General features: G+C 48.8%; 1 protein-coding gene across 6 annotated transcripts in view; it reads left to right on the top strand.

The window, feature by feature from the left end:
* ARHGEF12 (Rho guanine nucleotide exchange factor 12) overlaps nt 1-24,881 on the top strand; it is a 1,284,704-nt gene that overhangs the window by 1,207,286 nt on the left and 52,537 nt on the right. For all 6 annotated transcript variants that reach the window (XM_069614339.1, XM_069614338.1, XM_069614336.1 and 3 more), the window contains one exon: nt 19,156-19,688. In XM_069614339.1, the coding sequence (XP_069470440.1) occupies nt 19,156-19,688 (533 nt within the window). The remainder of the gene's footprint in view (nt 1-19,155; nt 19,689-24,881) is intronic.

Here is a 24,881-nt window from a genome sequence, read left to right as displayed (position 1 = left end):
TTCCGCAGTCAGTGCTGAGGGACTGCAAGGTTCTTTTACCAGGGTTAAATCAGAGGGGCAACGCCCTAGTACCGGCATTATTTCCAAGGGGTGCCTGTACGCAGCACTATCAGCACTTCTGCCCTTGGCAATATGCCTTCCAGTCCTTGGCCTGAGGTGCAGGGTCAGCCTCATGGTCCAACACCAAGTGTCTTGGACGAGGCTGGGCCCAGTGAGCCAGGCACCACAACTTCGACATGCAGCTCGACAAAAAGGCCGCTGCGCCAGGCAAAATGGCTGCTCGTCCAATACCACTCATAGGAACATAGCAGCTGGAGGAACGAGTCACAAAGTGGGACTGATGTCAACCAGGTACGTGGCCTACAGTTTATCCATCAGCAGCGAAGGGCAGTTATCCACTGGGCCCCAGCAGCAGTCAGCCACTCCGTCAATATCACCCATCACCTCTTCAGCCTCCTAAGACCGGTTCTTTGAAAGGTTCCTAACGCTGATGCAAACTCCTCAAATGGGGGCCATCCCTCCGGATGCTATCAGGGACATGCTCCCTCGGCTCACTCCACCGGCGCCCATAGTCATTCCTCCTATGGCACAGACACCTAAGGCCCCAGTGCAGCTCCCCCTGCCCCTGCTGGCTGCTTCGATTCTGGGTCCCTTACCTCCCACAGTACAGGCAGTTCTGCACCAGCCTCCACAGCAGCCACCGGCTCCAATCTCCACACCGCATCCCTCGGCGCCCAGTCCTCCACCTCCTTCTCCAGACCCTCTGGACACTCGGGTGGCCACAGATGAGGAGGACCGCAACATGCCATCCTCCGCCAGGGCCTTCCACGAGCGCCTTGCGTGTTTGGCATAATATTTGGCCCTTCCTCAGCCTGAGGTCAAGCAGCCCGAGGAGGGAGATCTTGGCAGAAGTCCTCACCCTAAGACCCCCTAGCAGAACGGGGATCCGATGCAGAAGGATGTCGTTGCCCTAGCCAAAAAGGGGTGACTCAAGCCACACTCGGCCCAACCTGTCAATCGGCGCGTCAGCGCCAAGTATAGGCAGATGGAGGGGCATACACTTTCTTTCGGTGCATCCTCAGCCACACTCCCCTGTGATCGCTGCAGCGTCACTCTACCCTAAGCCTGAGTCGTCCTCGGCCACCTCGTCCTCGATGTTGCTAGGTAAGGAGGAGAAGATCTTGGAGGCGTACGGGAAAAAGCTGTACTCCAACGCCTTCTTGCACCTGCGTCAATCCTACGAGGATGCCATGCTGCCAGCATTAACCAAAGGCTTTGGCGGGAAATAGCGGATTTCCTCCTGGAACGCCTGGGGCAGAGCCAAGCACGCTTCAAGGTGGGCCTAGGAGAAACCAGGCTGGTAGCGCAGGACGACATGGAGTCCACCGTGGCCCCCATCGATGCCTCTAGCCAGGCCATATGCATCGCCATGGACATGAGAAGGACAGCCTGGCTCCGGGCTACTAAATTTAATCCCGATGTCCAAGTACACACATTGGACCTTCCATTCGAGGGTAGTGACCTATTTCACTCCACCACGGTTGAGAAATTAAATAAAAAGAACAGCTCGCAAAGTTAGTTATATACAATTATAGACCACACATACACCCAAAGGCATCTTGTTGCTAAGCAGTAGGGTTGAGGAAATAATAGAGCCAGAAAACACTTTAGAAAAGAAATGTCTTCAAGGACCCCCGGAAGGCCAAATGGTTGGTAATTTCTCAAAAAGCCAAAGGCAACTGATTCCACACCTTTGCAACTATCACAGAAAAGGCACGGCCACCAGTCTGTCGCACACGAGGTACAGATAGTAGAAGGGCAGCCTGTGACCGAAGGGTGCGAGCAGGAACATAATGAACAAACTTATACTGAAGATGCTCAGCTCCTCCCTTGTAAAAGGCTTGGTGTACCAGGCACATTGATTTTAACAAAATCAGTTTTTCTATTGGGAGCCAATGCAGCTGTCTCAAGAGTGGTGACATATGTGCTTGGAGCAGCTGGATGCGATCTATCAAATAGCGTGGTCGCCATAGTACAGCGAGTTGCAATAGTTGACTGTGCTAAGAACCAGTGCCGCTACCACAGGGGCATGGAGGTGGGAGGGAATAAAAGGGAGAACTTTCCGTAAGGTACATTATTTGAAATGGCCAGATTTGCAGACTGCCCCAACCTGCTCCGCCATAGAGAGGGAGGATGAAAACTTCATCCCCAAATTTCTCACCAGAGGGGATGGAAGAGGGAATGGGCCAAGAGAGACCGTCCAGAAATCAGGAGTCCAGAAGGAGAGAGGACTAGTCGTGCCTGCCACAAGAACCTCGGTCTTGCTACCATTGAGTCTTTGCGAATTATTCGCCATCCAAGCGCCAAGATCCTCAAGACCGCTCCTGAGCCGGGACGCAGTTTCAGGGTGAGAGTGAGATCCAGGCGAACCAGGATCTGTGTGTCGTCCGCATAGGAGTAAAAGCGAAAGCCATGCGACGAGATGAGAAGAACAATAGGACAAATATAAATGTTTAACAGAATTGGCGACAGCACGGATCCCTGCAGAACTCCGCAGAAGAATGGAATAGATTTGGAACAAAAAGGAGGCAGAAAAACAGATTGGGACCGGTCAGCCAGGAAGGCGGCAAACCAGTTCAACACTTGGCCCCACATGCCCGCATTCGACAACCGAGAGATCAGAGTGGAATGATCCACAGTGTCGAACACCGCCGACCAGTCCAGCAGGAGAAGAGTTCCCACCCCGCCCTGATCGACTAGACGGGTTAGATCATCTCGCACAGAGTTGAGTACTGATTCGGTTACTCTCCCTGGCCGAAAGCCGGACTGAATCGTGTCAAAAAACCTGGAGGTTTCCAGAAAGTATGACAGAAGGGGAGAGCAAGAGTTTCTAAAACCTTCATCAGAGAAGGGAGAAGAGAGATGGGATGAAAATGTGCAAGCACGCCCGGGTCAAGCGAGGGCTACTTCAAATGAGGAAGCACACGAGCATGCTTCAGGGTGCTAGGAATAAACCCCTCTTGAAATGACTGTTAGGCAAAGTTTGCATGCAGTACCCTCTGGGACCACTACTCACAACTATGACTACAGGTATAAGCAAAACCAACCTTTGGTATAAGTCTGTACCACACAGTGTTTGGTAGCGAGCTAAGCATCCAGGTTTATCTCAAGAGGGAATGTGAGCTTGTAATGAGGTTACACAGAGGTCTACAGTTACAAGTGTTCAAATAGACAAACTCAAGTTTTCTTGGTAAAACACTTAATTTATGACACAGTCAGAAAACATTCACTAAAAGGAGGCAATCAATATCACACAAACATATATTACAATACTTTACACTGAGGTTCTGAGCCATTTTCTGAGCCATTTAAACTACTTTGAAGGAGGAGCAAAATGGCATTCAGAGCATTTGAAGTAGGAGCAAAAAGCATAAGTTAATAAAACGAATAGTAGTTACTCTTAAACAGTGCAAATAGTTTGAGTTCACCAGAGGAGTTGTTCCAATGTAATAGGTAGGCCAAAGTCAATGGGCTAGAGTCTTGTAAAAAGTAAAAACTGTTTTGGTATTTAAACGGAAAAGTCTTTGCCACAGTTCTCAGAAGTACTTAATAGAAGAAAGATTCATATTTCAGATCACAAGCTGACTAGGCCTGCAAGTTGCCAAAGTTTCACGCAATTTCGCAGTGAGAGGTAAATTCTCTCGGTCAGGTTTTCAAAGTACCTTAGATTGAAGAAAAAGATGCAGCTGAAGACTTCTGTTCCTGGCAGTTCCTGCAGATCTCGCTATTCCTGAGCCTCAGTTGTGGGGACAAGAGGGTGGACGTTGGGGGGACTCCTGCACTGCACAGGCACTGGTCACAAAGCTGGCAAACTGGCAATTCTTCGATTCCGGTAGCTGTCTTCAAGCACACAATCTGGTGTCCTTCTCCCTGGCTATTCGGTTTTCTGCAGCACTCTGAGGAAAATGCAACCAGCTCCGAGAATGGTGTCCAGGTGGCTTACGGGTTGATTGGTCCCACCAACTCAAAGGAAGAAGTCGTCCTTGAAGGGCTTCTCTGTCGAGTTGAACTTGGTGATTCGGACCTGCTGTAGGGCTTCGCCGGGCAAACCAACGGTCCAGGAGTTACAGCAGCCGTCCTCTTCCAGCTCGTCTTTGGTTCTTTCGTTCCAGTGGTCGACTCTGCCTTCCAAGCTAAGAGACTCGCCCTCTAAACAGTTTTCTCCCATTCATTCCAGCCTAGCTGCCACTCTCCTAGCAGGGTGGCTGTCCTTGCCGGATAATCAGCCAGCCAATCACGCAAGATTGCATTTGATTCTCATAGGAGACTAAGCACAGAGTTTCGGGCACCTCCCTCACTTCCTGCCCACCCCAGACACTCAGGCGCCAGAGGCAGTCTTCAGTCCTGAAGCCTGCCAAAGGCATAGGAACAAAGGAACCAAACCTGGTTTGGCGCGCAGAGACAAACTCCAGAAGGACCTTTCCAAAAAGAAATGGCGAAAAAAGAAGATGGGACCTGTTTAAACAAAGGAGACTCAGACGCCATCTTGAAAAGCATGGCTACCGCGATTTAACGCTACCAGTGTTTGCTGTCGGGAAAAATCATGGTAGTTTGTTGTAAAACCACTGCCACCGGCCATTTCGATAGGAAAGGGTAGCATTTGACTGCTAAATGAGTTTCTACACATAGAGGATACTAGGTAACCCCTCCAGCACTCTATTGTAAGATAGGGTGTGCTCTTTCTAGGAATTTAAAAAGACTACTGTTTCCCAGAGAAAGTAACGTTAAATTGACTTCACTAGTTTATCCCAGAGAAGGTATTTAAACCTTGGGACAGCCTAAAAATGGTTACCTGTGTCACTGCACTGAGGGTGCTGTGTGACACACATGAAAAGATGATGCCCATGGTGTTTAAAACTCCATATTCAAAGAACACGAGTAAAACACACATCAAAATCCATGAGAGAGTGGGAAAAAAGGCTCACACTCTCTTCAGGAAAAAAATAAAGTCCTCAAAATCCAGAAAAGTTGCTGGGGGTCTCTAAGGTGAAGGGAATTGGCACATTTATGAGAATTCTCCCTAACAATGACAGATTCACTGCGTTGTAATATGGGAGATCAAGTCTCCAGAGATGTCTTTGAGCACAGTCAGCGGGATGGCGTCGGCTGGTGAGGCTGATTTTAAGACAGTGAATGGCTTCAGAGATGTCCTGCTTGGAGAAAACAGGAAAGGATAGCCAGGAAGCTTTGGGAGCTGGGAGTTTAGAGGAAGTCTGAGCAATAGTAGTCGCAGCAGAGTTATCTTTAATATTTTTACGGATAGATTTGATTTTAGAGTGAAAAAAAAGGAGAGTCATAGAGCGCTTGTGAGGGTTCAATAGAGGCAGCAGATTTGATAGGTGGTGTAGAGAGGGACTGGACTATCTCAAACAGTACTTTGTGCCCGTTGACATCACCTTCAACCTTTTCACAAAAAAAAAGATTTTTTGGCCTCCAAAATTGCCTTTTGGTACGCTGTCAAGGCAAGGCAAAAACGCAGATCTATCGGTGGACAAATAGCCTGTATGCCATTTCCTTTCCACCTGTTGGAAGCAGAGTTTTAAGGCTCTGAATTCAGCTGAGAACCAGTGTTCGGGTACATGGGTTCTTTCTTTACAGAAGTCTTTGTTACTTGGGCCACGCCCAAGCCGTGCCCTCAATCATATCAACGCTCGGACATGGGGCGGGTGTTTGGCTTGTTCCAGGGCTTCCAAGAACGGAGGTCCAGACAGCCTGACCGTTCTCAGAGGCTGCACCGGCGGAAACAACAAAAGTGGGTTGGGGGGGCTTTTTCCAGTCCCCCTCCTCCGCAACAGCCTCAGAGGGAAAGAAGGCATGACATATCCCTTCGGGTCCACGTGTCTCTGGTGGGAGGGCTGGCTTGCCTTTCACGTGCAATTTTGGTGCCAGAACCTTTTGGACACCTGGATCCTATCCGTAGTCTCCACGGGGTACCGCCTACCGAACCCTTTCTCTCCTCCATCCTCCCCTCTTCTCCCATAGATTGGGAAAGCAACTCTGTTGGCAGAGCTCCAGTCTCTCATTGAGAGCCAGGCAGTGGAAGAAGTCCCAGCCTCCCAGAGAGGATTGGTCTTCTATTCCAGGATTTTCACCATACAGAAGAACAACCAGGCTGGCCTGAGAGTTGTGTTGGACTTTTCCACCCTCAACCTCTCCCTTCCTCTGCAAAAATTCAAGATGGTTATGCCAGCACTCATTGCGGAGACACTTGACAGAGGAGACTAGATGTGCTCCCTGGATCTGAAGGACGCATATCTACACGTCCCGATTTGGCAGCCACATCGTTAGTTTCTGTGGTTCAGGATCATGGGCTGCCATTTCCAATACAAGGTGCTACCTTTTGGCCTCAACTCAGCCCCCAGGGTATTTACCAGGTTAATTAATGCAGTGGCAGCCCTCTTCAGGGCCCAGGGCCACGACGTCTACCCGTACCTGGACTGGCTTGTCAGGGCCACATCTCCAGAGACGGTTCACCAAACCTCCTCAGCACTGAGGAACACACTCCACGACCTAGGGTTCACCATCAACCTCAGGAAGTCTCATCTGCAGCCTACGTAGAGCCTGACCTTCCTGGGCCTCGTCTGGGACACAAGCTCCAAGAGAGTCTTTCCCTCGGAGGTCAAAATCACAGCCATCAAGAGAGCCACTACTCATTTCCTCTCCAGGACAGTGACCTCGGCCTGGTGGTACCAAAACTTGTTGGGTATACTGGCAGCGGTCCTATTGGCCGTACCCCATACAAGACTCAGGATGAGGAGATTACAGCTGCACTTCGCAGCATCATGGAATGAGGAGAAGGACTCCCAAGCAGAGCTGATCAGCATTCCTCCTTTTTCTCCACTCGGACCTCACGTGGTGGTCCGGGGACTGCAACCTGCGGCAGGGCAAGCCCTTCTGGCATCTGGCCCCTCAGGTCACCATTACTATGGACTCCTCCCTCGAAGGCCGGGGTGCCACTCTGGGCAGCCACAGTGTCCATGGAGTCTGGACTCAGCAAGAGCAGGGGTCCCACATCAATTGGCTGCAGCTGAAGGCCATCTGGCTGGTTCTCAAGGCTTTTCTCCCTCTTATTGGGGGCAAGATGGTACTTAGCTAGACGGACAACTCCACCACCATGTACGGTCAACAAGCAGGGGGTACCAGATCTCCTCCACTGTGCAACCTAGCGATCAGCATGTGGGAATGGGTACTGGAGAACAACATCTACTTCATTCCGGCCACCTCCCGGGGAGTCAAACCTGGAGGCAGACAGGCTCAGCAGACTGGGGGCAGACAATTACGAGTGCCAATTGAACGACCTGGTACTGAAGGAGATCTTCCTCAGATGGGGGCACCCCAAGTGGATCTGTTTGCTGGCATTTCTTAATGTCCCAGGAGGCAGTTTGCCTCGTGGCAGGGTCAAGCCCTGGCTCCCTGGGCAACACATTCCAGACACAGTGGAACGGCATGACAGCGTATGCCTTTACGCTCACACCCCTGGACCACAGGCTGATCTGCATGATAAAGGAATCTTGTTAACTCAGCATCATTCTGATAGCTCCATGGTGGCTGGCAAGTCCGTGGTTCTCCGAGCTTCTCAGACGATTGACAGGCCACCCATTCACCTACCGCTGGGACGAGCTAATCTCCTAGCACTGCAGGAGGTGGGGGCAGAGAAGTCTCCCCATGCCCCTGCACAAGCTAGCCCTCGCAGCCTGGTTCCTGAGCAGGTCACGCTGAAACACTTGAGCCTATCACAGGCTAACCTAGAAATCAAAGTAAATTGTCTAGGTTCTGCCATTGGCCCGACTTTAAGGAGATCAACCCCCTTAAGTGCACTTTGGACTATGTGCTCGCCTTCTCGGCATACCTTGACCACTCGGGGGGGGGGGGGGTAAAGGTGGACACATGCCGCACCTATGTGGCAGCCATAGGGGCTTTCAGGAATCTGGGGGGGGGTATTCTCCTCCTCCACCCGGGTGGTAAAGCGACATTTGGCGGGCCTACACACTCTACCTGCCTATAAAGAAACCACATCCCGTGTGGGACCTCAATGTAGTGTTGGGCGCCTTGGCGCACAAACCATTTGAGCCAATGGCGTCCGCGGACATCAAGCTGGTCACCATTAAAACAGCTCTGCTGGTAGGCCTCACCTCAGCTCGCAGAGTCAGCGAGATCACGGCTTTGGTGGCATCAGAACACTACACTACCTTTCACAAGGACAAGGTGGTCCTGCGAACGCACCCTGCGTTCCTGCCCTGGTGGCCACTGCTTTCTATCTAAATGAGGAGATAGTCTTACCCACGTTTTTTGCCGACGCAAAGGATGAGCCTCAGAGGGTCTTGCACAGACACGCTCTGAAATTTTATCTGGACATGACCAAGGATTTATGCAAGTCGGACGCCCTGTTTGTCACCTTTGGTGGGTCAAGGCCTGGTTATCAGGCTTCCAAGGCCTCTATAGCAAGGTGGGTGATTTCGGCATCAAGGAGGCCTATGAGGGGCAGCACAAGCCATTGCCAGCGAACATGCATGCCCCCGCTGTCAGAGCCAAGGACACAGCCATTGCATTCCAACAGCATGTCCCGTGGCAAGTCATCAGCAGGGCTGCCAGCTTGGCCACCCCTTCGGCTTTCTGTAAACACTACTGTTTGGACACCACCCCTAGGTCAGACGTGGCTTTCGGGCAAGCGGTTCTAAGGAACAGGTTTTCTTAAGGAGGTCTCCTCTCCACCCTAGGGCTACATTCAGTTGTACTCGGCCATACTGTATGGAGGAAAGGGGACGGGACGTAAGAGTAATTGGCAGTGTCTAACTTCTCATGTTTCCTCACTGAAACTGAATGGCTGGTGGCAGTGAATGGCTGGTGGCAGTGGTTTACGTTTTACTACCATTGTGTGTTTTTACCGCGGGCTGGGTTCGCAGCTGCAGTAAGGCACCAAAGGGTGCCCATTTTGTCAATGGCCCTGGTCTTCTTTTTTCGCCATTTCTTTGTGGAAAGGGCCTTCTTGCGATTTACTCTGTGCAACAAGCCAGGTTTGATCCTTTGTTAGTTTTTTCTTTGGCAGGCTTCACGAGTGAAACCTGCCTCTGGCTCCAGAGTGTCTGGCGGGGGTAAGAAGTGAGGGAGGTGCCTGAAACTCCCTGTGCTTAGTCTTCTAGGAGACCCAAATGCACTCTGTAGTGATTGGCTTGCTGACTGTCCAGCAAGGACAGCCACCTTCATGGGTTCCTGGCAGCTAGGCTTGAATGAATGGGAGCAAGCTACATAAAAGGCAAGGCTTTTGGCTTGGAAGGCAGAGTCGACCACTGGAACGAAGGAACCGAAGAATAACTTGAAGAGGATGCCTGCTGCTGTGCTGAAACTCCAAATTCGGATCGACAGAGAAGCTCCTGCAAGGAGGACTTCTCCCTTTGAGTTGGTGGGACCAATCAACTCCAAATTAAACTACCTGGACATCCTCTCGGAGCTGGTTGAATTTTTAGAGTTGCTGCTGGAAACCAAATAGCCAGGGAGAGGAACACCAGTTTGTGTGTGTTTCTTTTAAGCGGGCCAAGAGCTCCAGCAAGATCCTCTGGACTCCCAGGAAGCAGGACTGACAAAGCCTGAGCCCCCTCAACAGAGTGTGGGACCCCAGAAGCAAGGAAATCCCATCTCGACAGCCAGGAACCGCAGTGTTGCTATTTGCGGTAGGCGCAAGGGGGAAAGAGGAGCTGAAACACCGAACAGCCACTTGTTTGAAGTTGCCGGTTGCGAGCAGTGACCGTCCCATTGCAGTGCCGGAGTCCCCAGAAGTCCTCCCTCTTGTTCTCACGAGTGAGGCCAGCAACAGTGAGATCTGCAGAACTGCACAGGAACAGAAGTCATCTGCTGCACTTTTTCTTCAATACAAAGGTACTGTAAAGTCTGAGAGAACGTACCTTTTGCTGTAGAGTTGCTTGTGTCTTCTACCCCTCACAAGTCTAACAGCTTGTGGCCCTACATTGATTCTTCTTTTTCTTCAGAGACTTCTAAAACATTGTCTAAAGACTTTTCTTGCTTACCTGCAACGAAGTGCTTCAGATCATATAGACTTTTGCCCATTGCATTTGGCTTAGCCTGTTCCACTGAATGACTCTTTTTGACGGATGCTAAAGTATTTGCCTGCTTGCGAATATTTGTGATCTCTTGTGTGTTCTAATAACCTTTTCCTTTGACTTATTCCTACGTTATTCTAAATGCAACAGTGATATATTAATCTCCCCAGCCCTCTAGCTATTGAAGTCACCGGAGGGTGTAGATTGTGTCTCTGTGCCATCCAAAAAGGGTAATTATTGATTTAGTAACTTAAGAGTGTGTATTTAGTGAATTATATTTGAGTGTTACTATTATATTGCTCCCCTTCTGAAGAAGGCCTACTCTAACTGACTGATAAATTAATAACTGTTTGTTCAAGAAACCTTGCATGTAAGAGTTAATTTGAATACTTGTAACTGTGAATCTCTGTGTAACTACAGCTCACATTGACCCATCTTGAGCTAAACCTGGGTGCTCAATCACCCTACCAACCTGTGTAGTACAGACTTATACCAAAGGTTGGGTTCCTATTGCCAAGAGGTCAGGGTTGTTGTAGTGCACCCAAAGGGTACTGCATACGATCTTGCCTAACAGCACGTTTTTAGGCTGCTTTAGACCATGGTTACTCATTGTATGCCCCTCCAGATGTTAAGGACTTCAGCTCCCATCAACCCTAGCTAAATCACTGGTTGAAGGCTTATGGGACCTTAAGTAGAAAACACCTTGAATGCCACATAATAAGTAACCATGCCATATAGACTAATGCACAGAAAGACGTGTTTAGTCTTTTTATAACTCTTTCTGTCTTTCCCAGAGGGCGCTAGAGGAGTCAACAGGATGGCGGACTCCTAGGGAGCTCTGTGTGGCTCTGAATTAATCATGCATCATCCATGCCTCTATGGTGCCCAGTTCTGCCGTAGCGAACGCAGCACAGATTCCTGAGTTCGTGCTGAACATTTTGACACCAAAATTGCTTTGTGAGCCTCTATCAGCTGAGCTATGAGCTGACTCCGGAGGCCTGTCGACCCGTGTGGGCTGGAACCCCAGGCGGCTGACAAGGCCACAGGCAGAGAGAGCCCCGCAGTGTCCGATCCACCGCCGGCTGCAGACATCCAGCACGGGCTCGCGGATGCCAACACCACCGAGGAGCGGAGCCACTGCAAGAAAGCGGGTCGACGTGCGCACTCAGTGCTCAAAGAGACACGGCTGTCTCCGTCCCGCGGTGGCTCAGCAAGAGGCGCGGAGGCGGCCCACCCCTGCCGAACAGTCCCGCTCAGTGTCCAGGTAGGAGTCCGGCTAGGAGTTTGCAGCGCTTGATCCGAGCCCGGTGGGCCTCTGGAACTCTCCCGGCCCCATGTAGTCGGCAACCCCGCTGGAAGCCACAGCAACTAACACATTTGTCGGCAACTTCCGACAAAGCCCCCGAAGGGAGAAGATACTGCGATCCTAACCACACGATTCCCCCTGGTGCTACCCAACCCTGCCAGGATAAACTGCGGGTCCCCGGGGCACCTAACGCCAACAGCAGGAGCACGCCACAATCCGGGCACTGGCACCCCATACACCCCGAACCTTAAGCGGCATCACGCCAGATTGTCAAGGCGAAAGGGGTAGACAACATTCCCTGAGAGACTCGCTCATTGAGCAAGTAGTCAAGCCGGACAAATCTCCCTCACCGCATCGCTACTCACAGTGCTGAAAAGGCAGCAATAAACAAGGCCTCTTCGGGGCCCCTGAGAGTTTAAGGCCTATGGGCGGCACACCCATCGAGGACACACCTGCATCCCAACAACCAGCAGAGCAACAGGGAGACGCTCGTCGTAGTGGTCAATTAGGAGCCTCGCCTAGCAGACAGCCAATGAACCGGCAGAGGTGAATCGCCACACCCCTCACACGTGGGACCAAAACTGCACCCCGGCGCCGCACTCAGGAACGGGCGCCATAAGCTATCAAGATTATTTACTGCCTGTAAACTCAATAAGCAGACACAAGGCGTATTACAGCCTGAAAATCATGACAAACAGCATTCACCTGAGTGCGCGCCTGCGGTGAACAGCGCTACAATCCATAGGGACCGCTGAAAACGTGTCGCTCCGACCCCGAAGGAAGCTGACTGCCATTTCCCCAAACAATCGCTGCCAGCACTCATGCGAGAACAACAGGGAAAGCTTCTCAAACAGCCACCTACGCCACAACGCCACCACCAGCACCTAAACTACAACTACTTCTAAACACGCATGGGTCAGTTTAGAGCAGACCATGGGGAAAACCGACAAGTCTAAAAAAAGAAATTGAATTTCGAAGCCAGCTCCTCCGGCAAGACAACCAACACTAACAGTAGACCAGCGTCGCCCGTAAAAGACATTGACCCGGCAGCGGAGCAAACCCCAAGCTTTGACATCAGGGAAATCCTACTGGACCTGAAAGCTGGAATTGGGGACCTGGGGAGTAAACTAGACAACCTATTGTCTAGTTTCAACATCGCCTCGATCAACATGCGGACAGACTGGACAACGTGGAGCAACACGTATCAGATCTTGACGACGGTATTGCAGCCTTGACCACCAGTCTCCACCCTAGAATCCCAAATGAAAGCTGTCTCTGCCAAAAATGAAGCTCTGGAAGGGCGTTCCCGCAGGAACAATATTAGAATTATCAGAGTTGAAGAGCAACAACTTTGTGCTAAAATGGAGGACCACGTTGAACGGATCTTGCACAGAACTATTTGGGGCAGAAGTACTTTTCCACTTATTTGTCATAGAAAGAGCTCACAGAATTCCCAATAGCACACCAATCCCGGGAGCAAACCCACGACCAATCATAGCAAGACTACTCAATTACAAGGACCGGGACACTATACTCAAGGCTGCCAGAGAAAAAGGGAAACTCCAATTTGATGGTGACCCAATCCAATTCTTCCCTGATTTCTCACCAACAGTACACGCACAGAGACGCTCCTTCACAACAGTCAAGCAGAGACTACAAGAAAATCACATACTTTATTCAATGCTGTTCCCAGCCAAACTCTGCATCCAACATGAGGGGAAAGCCCAATTCATCACCACACCAGAGGAGGCCAATGAATACCTTGACCGTGCCGGCTTCAGACCCGCCTCAAACAACCCAAACCCACGACGTGAAGACCGCACCCGAAGAGTCCCACCATAGCCTACGACCTTGGCAGCTAGCAACGTTGTTACCACTCCACCTTCACAATGACACACGTTACTCACCATAGATTCAAAATCTATTCAACTAGAGCCACACTACCTCCTGGTGGGCTACTAACGCCCCGAGCACAGCACTGTTAGTAGTTCTGAGTTTAAGGGTGGGTACATCGTGGGCCAGTTGGAGGTTGCCCACGTGAGGGAGGGATATTAAGTTTACCAAGTTACCTTCGACTAGTCCCCTACGTTCAACCACAAAGCAACCACAGACCCCCATTACAGAACCTGTAATCCTCAACAACTCCTCTTGCACGCTTAGGCATTATCTGAATCTCAGTGATAGGATGGAGCCCGGCTCTCATCTTCTACTCCCTCATAATGGGCCCATTTAAAATTGCCACCTGGGACATCAGAGGTGGCAACCAACCAGCCAAACTTAGGAGGGTTCTCCAATACCTCTGTAGGCATAAAATCAATATCGCCATGCAACAAGAAACCCACCTCATGCCAGCAGCCGAACAACACTGCCATAGATATTTCTCTTCACACACTTCTTACGCATCGGGGGTTGCAATACTAATAGACAAAAAAGCCAACTTTAGCTTGATTGACTTTAAGAAAGACATAGAGGGTAGTACCCTTTTGGTGAGGGGGTTACTTGCTGGGAGAGAAATAGTTTTGGTGAACTCTTACGCTCCTAACACGGATGGACCGAATAACTTCAACTGGATCATGTCTCATCTGGGATTGCACACCTCAGCAACAATCTGGGGCGCAGACCTCAATACCCCTCTGGACCCCCAATACGAGAAATCTCATAACATAAAAAGAGCCTCCAAAGCAAGTCGCTAGGTGACTGAGATCTGTCAGGCTTTCGATCTGTCTGACATTTGGAGATACACTCATCGAGACTCACGCGAATACACATTTCACTCAGCGGTTCATAAAACCAGCTCGTGCATTGACTATATCCTGGCAACAACCCAAAGTCCATACAGCTGGGGTCCCTGTCAAATCCTACCACGGTCCCTCTCCGACCACTCCATGGTCACACTGGAATTCACGCTGCCCGATACCCCGAAGACCGCCCTCAACTGGAGATTTAAAACAGGCTCACTCTCAGGCTCTGTCTTTGCGTCCGAACTCCAACAAGCGATCACAGCTTTTCTCAAAATAAATCAAGATTCAGTAAGCTCTGCCGGCACCTTATGGGGGACATTGAAATGCCATGTACGAGGTGTGTGCATGACCAAAGAAAATGGCATCCTCAAACTGATACGTCACGAGCTGGCAGGCAGTGAACGACGCCGCAAGGAGCTCGAAATTAAGCAAATAACATCCTCAGACACGCAGATCCAGGCCGAACTGAAAACAGAACTATCAAAATTCCAGAAAGCAGCAGAATGTGAGCTGAAGTTTCTAGGTCGCAAACACCAGATCGGGCAGTATGGGGAGGGACAAAAACCCGGTGCACTCCTAGCCAGCCTTCTAAGACTCAACCAAACACCTACCCATGTAGAACGTATCCGAGACACACAAGGGAACCTGGTCTATACAAAGGGATAGTGAACACGTTTCGCAGATTTTACCACGACCTATATAGCTCTAAAAATACTACCAACCCGGAGGTACTTCAGGATTACCTCAACGACACCGAACTGTACTGGGTAATTCAAGAACTACGGGAACCATTGAACGCACCCATTTCACAAGAGGAAATAACCGAGGCAATAAAGTCACTTCCAAACACCAAAGCTCCAGGCCCCGATGGACTCACTGGGGAATTCTACAAGGCCCACATGGCCATCATAGCCCCATTACTCCTTCAAGTAAACGAAGAGGCCCTAGAGCAGGGGATACTACCACCCACTCTCAGAGAAGCTAATGTAGTCCTTATACATAAACCAGGCAAGCCCCAGGGTGACTGCGCCTCCTATAGACCAATCTCATTTAATCTTGACAAAAAGATCCTAGCAAAAATCTTAGCTACCCGACTCCTTCCCCTTATGCCCGCGTTGGTACTAAGCGACCAAGCCGGCTTTATTCCCAGACGTAGCACGACATACGGTATTTGTAGGTTGTTTGGGGTCATTGCGGCACTCGAACCGACACAACAGGCAATCGCTGTCCTACTGGATGCCGAAAAGGCCTTTGATTCCGTAGAGTGGCCATATCTTTTCGCGACACTCACTCAAATGGGCCTTGGGAAATCCTTCATTAAAATGGTCTTGCTGCTCTATAATGACCCTCAATCTTACATCACCTTAGGCAACATGAAATCTCCAGGAGTCAAGCTTGAACATGGCACTAGACAGGGTTGCCCCTCTCGGCTCATATATTTGCCCTAGTTATGGAACCCTTCGCTTCCAGATTAAGATCCCACCAAATCAATAGACCCCTCACCCTGGGCCCGCATAGACAAGTAGTCTCCCACTATGCAGGTGATGTGATGCTATTTGTCAACGACCCCCAAAACAACCGCCATCCGATAATGCGTGAAGTGATTACATTTAGCAGTATCTCTGGCCTTAAAACCAACCACTCCAAATCAGTAATATTTCTGCTGACATCAACTACTCCCAAATTTCATGATGACCATGGATTTAAATGGGAAAGTTCCAAGGTCCGCTATCTAGGCATCCTCATGTCATTGAATTACAACAAAATATTTAAAGACAACTATGGGAAAGCACTAGATTCCCTCCAGGAGCGCATTCAGAGGTGGAAGTCTCTTCCATTAACACTGCGGGGGCAGATTTCACTGACCAAGATGATGATTCTTCCCAAACTCCTTTATTTATTCACAAATATACCCCTAATACTTCCACGCTCATTCCTTCAAAAAATCAAAAACCTTATTCTTGAATTAATATGGGCTGGTAAGCCAGCAAGAGTCACCTATTCAACGCTGATGCTCCCGATATCTCAAGGTGGCCTCGCACTCCCCGATATGGAGAAATATTACTGGGCCGCACAGGCGCAATTCCTGAGCCATTGGTACACCACCGATTTCATTCACCCACATGTACAGGTCGAACGAGCCCTGGCTTCCCCAAATCTCCTAAGAGCCATCATCCTCAGCAATCTCCCAGTGCCATACAACACGGTGAACACGGTCCTATCTACCTACGCTATTTGGAAAAAAATGGCCAATAAATACGCAATTCACATAAGATGCTCCCCCCTATTGCCTATCAAGTTTGTTCCTGGTATAACCCTGACGAACAAAAAGGTATTTCATAACTGGCTTAGCAAGATTATGTTAAGTGAACTTGGTAAAGCGCACGTACACCCAAAGGTATCTTGGCGCTGGCTACTGAGGAGGAATCAGAAACAGTACGGTGACAACACCAAGGAGAGAAACGGCTTAGAACAGAGTAGTTTTAAGCAGCTGGCGAAAAGCAAAGTGGTCTTAAGTTGCGCGGAGGGCCATATGCAACTCATTCCAGGCTCGGGCAGCCGCCACCGAGAAGGCACGGCCTCCCATACGAGACGGACAATAACGGGGGGCACTGAGAAAACACGCAGATTGAGAGCGCAGCAGACGAGCAGGAGTGTAATGAGTAAACTTTGCTTGGAGATACTCAGCGCCCAAGCCATGGAAGGCACGATGCACCAGACACATTGATTTAAACAAAATCCGGCTCGCTTCCGGAAGCCAGGGTAATTTCTTGAGCAGCAGGGAGATGTGGGATCCGAAGGGGGGGCGAAGTACGGAGCGGGACGGCAGCATTTTGTAACAATTGAAGCCTTTGGGTCAGGTAGCGAGGCTGGGCCAAATAAAGAGAGTTTCAATAATCAAGAGTGCTGAAAACCAAAGCTGCCACTACCAGAGCCTGGCATTCAGCAGGTATAAAGGACAAGACTTCCCGCAGGATGCAGAGTTTAAAATGACCAGCGCTACATACACAAGCAACCTGGTTGTCAAGAGACAGGGAGGCAGAGATTTTAACACCTATATTGCGGACCAATTGAACCGGAAGTGGGCCCAGGCTCGATGGCCAGAATTGCAAGGCCAAAAGAGAAGGGGGGATGAGGTGCCCACCACCAGGTCCTCGGTCTCACTGCCATTCAATTCTAGCCAGTTAGTCATCATCCAATGCCCTAGATCCTCCAAACTCTCCTGGGAAGTGTGGCGATCTCAGCTTGAGTAAGATCAAGGATCTGTGTGTCGTCAGCGTAAGAATAATATTGGAAACCATGTGAGTGAATAAGAAGCAGAAGAGATCTAATATAGATATTGAAAAGATAGGACAGAGTACAGAGCCCTGAGGGACACCACAGACCAGTGTAGCCAGCTTAGATCGAAAAGAGGGGAGAGAGAGAGACTGAGAGCGGTCAGGCAGGAACGATGTGAACCAATCAAGGACCTGGCCAGAAAGACCGGGGTTGGAAAGGTGATAAAGCAAGATGGAATGATCGGTGTCAAAAGCAGCCGACGGATCCAAAAGTAGGACTGCTTCGACACCACCCTTGTCCACCAAACAAACCAGGTCATCGAGTACCGAGTTCAAGACGGATTCCGTACCCCTCCCCGGGCGAAAACCAGACTGAAAAGGAAACAAGACTCGAAGATTAATGTCCAATCCATTGGCGACCTCTTTCCCGAAGGGACGTTCATAACCCCGCAAATGGCCAAGGAGAGAGGCGGCATCACTTCACTCGATGTATTCATTTATTTCAGGCTACGCCATACCCTACAAGCCCAGTTTCATTCATTTCCCAAACAACCACCGACATGGGACTTGCTTCACAACATGATTCAGGCAAAGGGGGAGGGAAGACAAGTGTCCACAATATATAAATCACTGCTAACAAAAACGACAATCGCCACTATAAGAGCAAAACAACGATGGGAAGCTGGCCTCCAATCCTCAATACCAGATGACGACTCGACCTATATTCTTTGCCAAACCCAGAAAGTCGCGATAAATACTCGCTTTAAACAAATTAATTTCAACTTCGTCCATCAGACCTATTATACCCCAAGAAAAAACAAAGTCACCACCCCGAGGCTTCGGATCAGTGCGAAAGATGGGGCGCCCCCGCCGCAGATTTTATTCACCTCGCCTGGCACTGCCCTGGAATAGCCCGGTACTGGCCCTCGTTCTACAGACCATGAGTGACATAGTGGGAGAGATGCTGACCCCCAACCCGACCATCGCACTCTTAAGTACGACCAAATACCTGCAAGCTCCGGTGAGGAAACTGGCCACCCTACTCCTGTCACTAGCGCGCAGGAGAATTGTTTTAACATGGGGCCGAGGTCCTCTCCCCACACTAACGGCATGGAAAAAAGACATTACCTACTGCCAAGATATGGACACCGAATTCACGAGAACCCTGCCCCTCCACGCGCGTCCACCGGATATCTGGGGCCCATACATCTTCTACTTACTTTCCAATTCTGACACTGTGAACTCCCAATCGTAATCCTCCCAATGGCAAAGAACAAATAGTGTGTCACCTTTTTCGCCCGATGCGGCTAAGTGTGACACCACGGTCAGTTACCAGTGATTACCTTTACCGAACACTGTTGCAGAGGAAATACCAAATAGGAAACATTGTGAGCTTTGAACATAGTTTTGTTCTATGTATCTTCTTGATACAAGTTCTTGATGTTTGTATATGGAAAAGATCAAAAATAAAGTTAAAAAAAAAAAAAACTTACTGTCTTCCCAACATTACCACTTAGTTGGTGGACCAATCATCAGTGTAATGGGGATTTGGTGGGGGGGGGTGGACAAAGGGATAATCTACACATGCTGATTTTCTTTTGGCACATTTGTGCTTTGGCCAGTTGTGTTAAATATATATTTTAAGAGCATTATATTTTTATTGTACCCTTAATCAGATTGTGTAATTGGAAAATGTGTCCTATTTATTTTAACAGGGAACTATTTAATCCTGGATGGATGTGAGTATGGACAGGAGAGCTCCACTGATGAAGAATTTTCCACCATCCAGCATAGCACTGGTGGTGGGTGTGCCATGGACTATAGCTCGCCAAATACTTCGGAAAGCATTCAAATGGACCCAGGTGGATCGCCATTCCCAGGACTTCTACAACCAGAGGAAGAAATTCCCCTCTTTCCTGGAGCCACACTTCACACAGTCAACACTACATCTTCTGGCGGAATGTGGACAAACACAAGTAGCAGCCCACTGTTAGGCGGTTTGGACACAGACACATGTAGCTCTCCACTCGACGGAGGGGTGTGGACAGACACAAGTGGATCTCCAATGGGAGAAAGTGGAAGGGGTGATACCTGTGGCATCCCCTATCCAGGAGACATACTGCAACGACACACTGGTCTAACAGAGGAGCCAGAATCTTCTGCAGAAAGGACTAATTTCTCTGCGGAGTCCTGTGGTCAGATCCTGCAATACCTTCAGAAGATTGAAGCTGGCCTACTACACTTAAAGGTACAACATGGTTTGGTTTTTATTGAACTAGTGTATGTTTCAGCTGAGAAACGCATAAAGGGGTGTTCCTACTGTGATTAAAAGGGAGCTGTGCCTTGGCATGCCATTGAAAGGCAAGTTGGTGGGGAGCGGGAGAATTAAATGGCAGATTCTAAGAAAGGCTAGCAACACCAGTTGGACCTCAGGGCAGTCTGAAAGATAGGACAGCATTTGCTAATGTCGGAGAGCAAGTAGCAGGGAGAAAGTAGCAATCTTCCTCTCTTTTGATAGTGTGACAGCAGCACTGACTCTCCAGGCTCTGTTTCATATGGCATGGTGAATTACAAGATGATTTTAACTCACTTGGAATGAATAACTATGGGTGCTTGTCACTGTGCTGGATTCAATCCAGTCTTTCTTCTCTGACTGCGGCCAGGGAACAGGTCAACATTAACTTTCAAATGTAGGAGGATGTAACTCCGGTCCAACTCAGCTAGAAAGGGGCTAGTTATTCAGACGTGGCCCCAACCACCTCCATAGTTTAACAACTGAAAGCTTGTTTTGGTAAATGGTAAAAATAATGAATCTTGGGTCCTTGCCTTTGTAATTCGATTGGATCCCACATTTCACTCTTATTTGTAAAAGTTGATTCCCAGAGAATAAACATTTAACTAAGAAGGGTCCAAGTTTTAGGCCTGCAGTTGCTCTTGTGTTTGCATTATCTGATGGCCACTTTTGTGTACTGCAACAGCGTGCACCCAGTGTTTCCAAAGAAGCAGTTGCAAACATTTTAAGCCTGCTCTAAAACAGGCTGCCAATATATGCTTAGGACTGAGACTGCCCAACCAGGCTATAAAGGCCTTGAAACCCCTTGGCTGATATCAAATAGAAAATAGTTACATTAAAAATATTGCACACCATGACGAGTGCCTGCAGGGTTGTGGGCCTGCTCTGACTTCATCAAGGACCTGGCACTGCATTGCACTCTATACTGAAAGCTAGGATTCAGTCACAAACGGGTTCATTTCATGATGCCAAGTCTTGACGCCTTAATTTGAAGATACCCACTTAACTTTTCTTTTACAAACTACATAATTTCTAGTTTGTCTCAATTTTCTTCAGATTCATTAATTTGCACTAAATTGTTTCAATTTTTTATAGTAGATCTTCTCCAAGCAAGTAAAAAATCACAACAAAATAAGTCGTACTACTTACAACGTTTACATTAATCATTCCATGCATGTTTCCTAAGCACAACCTATTTCAGATCTTCTCTTTCATCAAGTGCTTCATTCCAAAAGAAACTAACCTCTCTCTCTGCATATCATATGTTACTTATGTTCCATCTTTTTTCCTTCATACCCTGGCCAGCAAACTGAGAATGCACAGCAAAGCCTCATTTAAATTAAGGTGTACTGCTTTAGGGAAGAAGAGACTTACTTTATGCATCCTGGCTCCACTGCGCAAATACTGCTCTGGTTCCTCACCTCAGTACTTCTGTTTGCATGCTAGAAAAAGGATGTGCGTGTTTGCGCAAAGCCTAATTTTCCCAGCTTTTCTGCTAGGCCTTCCTGCCTGGGACCACCTTTACCGCACCCTTTGGTTTATGCCTAGTTTCAAAATGTGTTCCTTCTGCACAACCTTTTTCAGACTTTGTCTCCAGGGTTTAGGCCTAGTCCACACCTTAAACCTTGTTAAAATGGATTTCTAGAATCTGGCTTGGTGGACAGATTTTAGAAGGCCACCCTATTTATAGTGAACGGGGTAACTGAAAGCTTTGTCAAAACCCAATCAAGGTAGCAATGTAGAGCAGTCCAGGCTATTCTAAACAGTGTATGAGTCGGGTTAGGGGTTCCCAATGAGTCTCCACAGTAATTGAATTTAGACAGTTACGTATACAAATACACACACTTAAACATGAAACAAGCAGGTGATATTGTACATCCCTCTATAAACATATATACAGTCACCATATGTTCTTAAATGTATTCAATTACTTAAATCAACAAAGGAGTTATGTAACGTGATACAGATGTTCCCAAGCTTCAGCAGTCCAGTCCCTAAGAAGAGTGGGGCATTGTGCCCAAAAGTCACAATCTTTCTTCCCATAATGTATCCGATGAAGGTAAGGTACTTGTGTTGGTACTTGTTCAAAAGAAGAGGTGCAACAAAGTTAAGTAATTCAAATGTGTTCTTATCTTCCGGGTCGTACTGCTGAGGTGCAACGACCAAAAAGCAGTGGAATGGAATGCTACAAAGAGACTTGTTCTCAATGTTATCCTAGGGTGAACAGGGTGAGACAAATGCTTTGTTTACTTACCCCCTAGACTCTGATTTTCCCAGAGGACAGGATGGGTTGACTGGGGGTTCACTGGAGGTTGGAATCCTGCTGTTGGTTCTGGTGAGAGGTACCCAGGAATTGGGAGCCGACTGTAACCCTTGATGATGGAGAAATGCAGAAAGCACTGATGCAGCCCTCTTCAGGACACTTTACAGAACTGGGGTAGGCGTGTTCCAGTGACGGCCACCACACACAAACGATGGCAGGCGTTATGCCAGTCGCAGGTGAAGCCCTTCTAGAGCAGGATCCTTTGAAGCTGGAAGGCTGAAATTTGGCATGAAGGCGACTTACACCACAAGCTGGCAACCACCAAAGTAATGGCTGCAAACGCGGAACAGCAACGGTTCTTGTGAGGTAGCTCGCTGGAGAGCTGGTCAGTCCACTGGGCTGTTCAGGAACACTACCGAAGTTTCAGGACGTCTGGATCCTCGAACATGTTGTGACCGATTGGTCCCACCAGTCCAGGGGTTGAAACACTGCACATGGCCTTCGCAGATCGGGTAGTCCATCAGGGCTTCACTGGTCCAGACGCAGGAAGGGATGCTGGGCCTCTTCAAGAGTCTTTAAGGATCTGCACCATTCACACAGCCACTAGTTGTCCAATCAGGGACAACTATTGGTTTCACTCATGGCCCACTTCCAGACTCTCTGGTTCCAGAAATGTGGAATGGGACCGGACAATCCTTCCCACTTCCTGAGCCATCCATGCTGGTAGAGTGGATTTCTAAACTCTGACCTGGTGGACAGATGTTTAGGAGGCCAACCTAGTTATAGTGAAAAGGGACAACTCTGGGATGCTGTAGCCAAACCATTCAAGGTAGCATGGAGAGTGGTCAAGGCTAAGTCTCAGGAAAGGTGAGTGTGGTAAGGGGTCCACAATGAATCCAACACAGTAAGCCATCAAGGATTGCACTTAGACAGGTAAGTACACAGATACTCTGTTAGTAGCCAAAAGCACCCCCAACCCCCAGTATCCCCTTATCTCTGCTCCTGTGACTTGTTGGTCACAGTGACAACTCTAAAGTTATGGCTGGTGGTAGTGGACGTGTTCTACCAACTTTTGTGCTATTTTCTACCCAGACTGTATTCACATCCTCGGTTATGCACAAAAGGGTCCCCCATGTTCTAACATGGTGGCTGCTTTCTTTTGTCACCATTTCTTGTGTGGTTGTCTTTGCTAGCCTGCCTTCTGCCACTCTGGGAGGGGGGTGGATCTGTGTATTTTGCCTTTGGTGGGAACCCTTTGTTTGCCTGCATAGGCCCAAGTGTGTTTGTGAGGACAGGATACAGGGGAGGAGTTTGACACTCCCCTGTCCTTTGTCTGCTGATTTGCCAGAATTGAGCTAGTTCCCACTGGAGGACTTGATGTCATTATTGGACAGCCACCCACCCCGTTCTATAAACTGCAGAGAGAGTTTCCAGAGGACTGAATGGGAAAACTGAATCAAAGGTGAGGTTCTGAGGCAAAAGGCAAGTCGACCACTGGAACAAAAGATCCAAAGCTGACGACGACCAGAGATGCCTGCAAACCCTTCCAGTAACTGAAGTGACCACTGCTGTCCTGGCCCAGTTTTCTTATCGACAGAGGAGCTGCAAAGAGGACGACTCCTTCTCTTTGGCTGCTGGGACCAACCAGTATTGGGGAGAATTTTCAGTTTCTGTGCTATTTACCTTTAACCTTAGAGACCCCCAGCCCTTTGCTAGAATCTGGTACCTTTTTTATTTTAACCTCCTGAGTGAGTGGGCCTTTTTGCAACTCCTCAATGCCTGTTCCCTCTGACTAAGATTTTGTGTTCCTTATGTTTTAATGGAGTCTGGTAAACTACATAGGCATCTGCTTTTTTATATAGTGACACTCTTTGTGCAGTGCCACTGAGGAGTCCTTTGGACTCCTAAATGTTTAAATACATTTTCTTGTAGGACAACTTTTTTCATACTTACCTTTCTCCTTTGTGGGTCCAGCACTCACCACCTTATGTGGAGCGCTGGGGGGGTTACATCGTAACTCCTTATCCCATTTCTCATGTAACCTTTTGTTACACTACCTAACTTGAATGGCTGGTGGAAGTAGCTTCCTTTTATACCTTTGTGCTATGTATCTACAGGCTGATTTATCAGCTGCAGTACAGCACCCATGGGTGACCATCTTCTCATTTCGCCATTTTTCGTTTGTTAGTTCCTTCTGGGCTTTTACTCTGTCATTTATATCACGGTTGAGTCCATTGGGTGTTTTGCCTTTGGCGGCTTCAACCCTGAAGCCTGCCCAGGCTCCAAGTTGTCTGGGAAGGCAGGAAGTGAGGGAGGAGCCCAAAACTTCACTGGCCTTTGTTTGTAGGCATGCATGGCCAAAACCACTTCTGACTGGGTGGGTGGCTGTCCTAGAGGACGACCCAACCCTGAGTGATTGACTGCTTAGTGCTGTGAATGAAGTTATCAGCCTATTGTATTGTGAAACCTCAGCCTTTCTCCCACTATACAGGAATCTCAAACCTAGGTGTGTCATCTCAGATCTGCCTCTTGTAAAACCTAAGCCCCTCTCCCACCATACAGGAATCTCAAATCTAAGTGTGTTTTCCCTTTTGTATTGTGTATTGTGAAACCTAGGCCTTTCTCACACTGTACTGGAATCTCAAATCTAGGTGTGGTCCATCTTGTGTGCTAACCTTGAAACCCAGGCCTTCCGCATTGTCCAGGTTCACCTAGCTAAACGCTGACAGCCATTACCTACAGCTATGTCACTGCCCCAGTTAAATACAAACCCATAGTGTAATTCAAAAAACCTAGTCATACCAACTGCGCTACCCTCCCGCCCAACGCTTAGTATCCTGACCCCGCTCTGCTTAGACTTTCCACCCACGGAAGGAAGATGACCA

Source organism: Ambystoma mexicanum, chromosome 9 (genome assembly GCF_040938575.1).
Source record: "Ambystoma mexicanum isolate Mex_15411 chromosome 9, UKY_AmexF1_1, whole genome shotgun sequence".
NCBI lineage: Eukaryota > Metazoa > Chordata > Amphibia > Caudata > Ambystomatidae > Ambystoma > Ambystoma mexicanum.
This window is presented reverse-complemented; position numbering and strand designations above follow the sequence as displayed.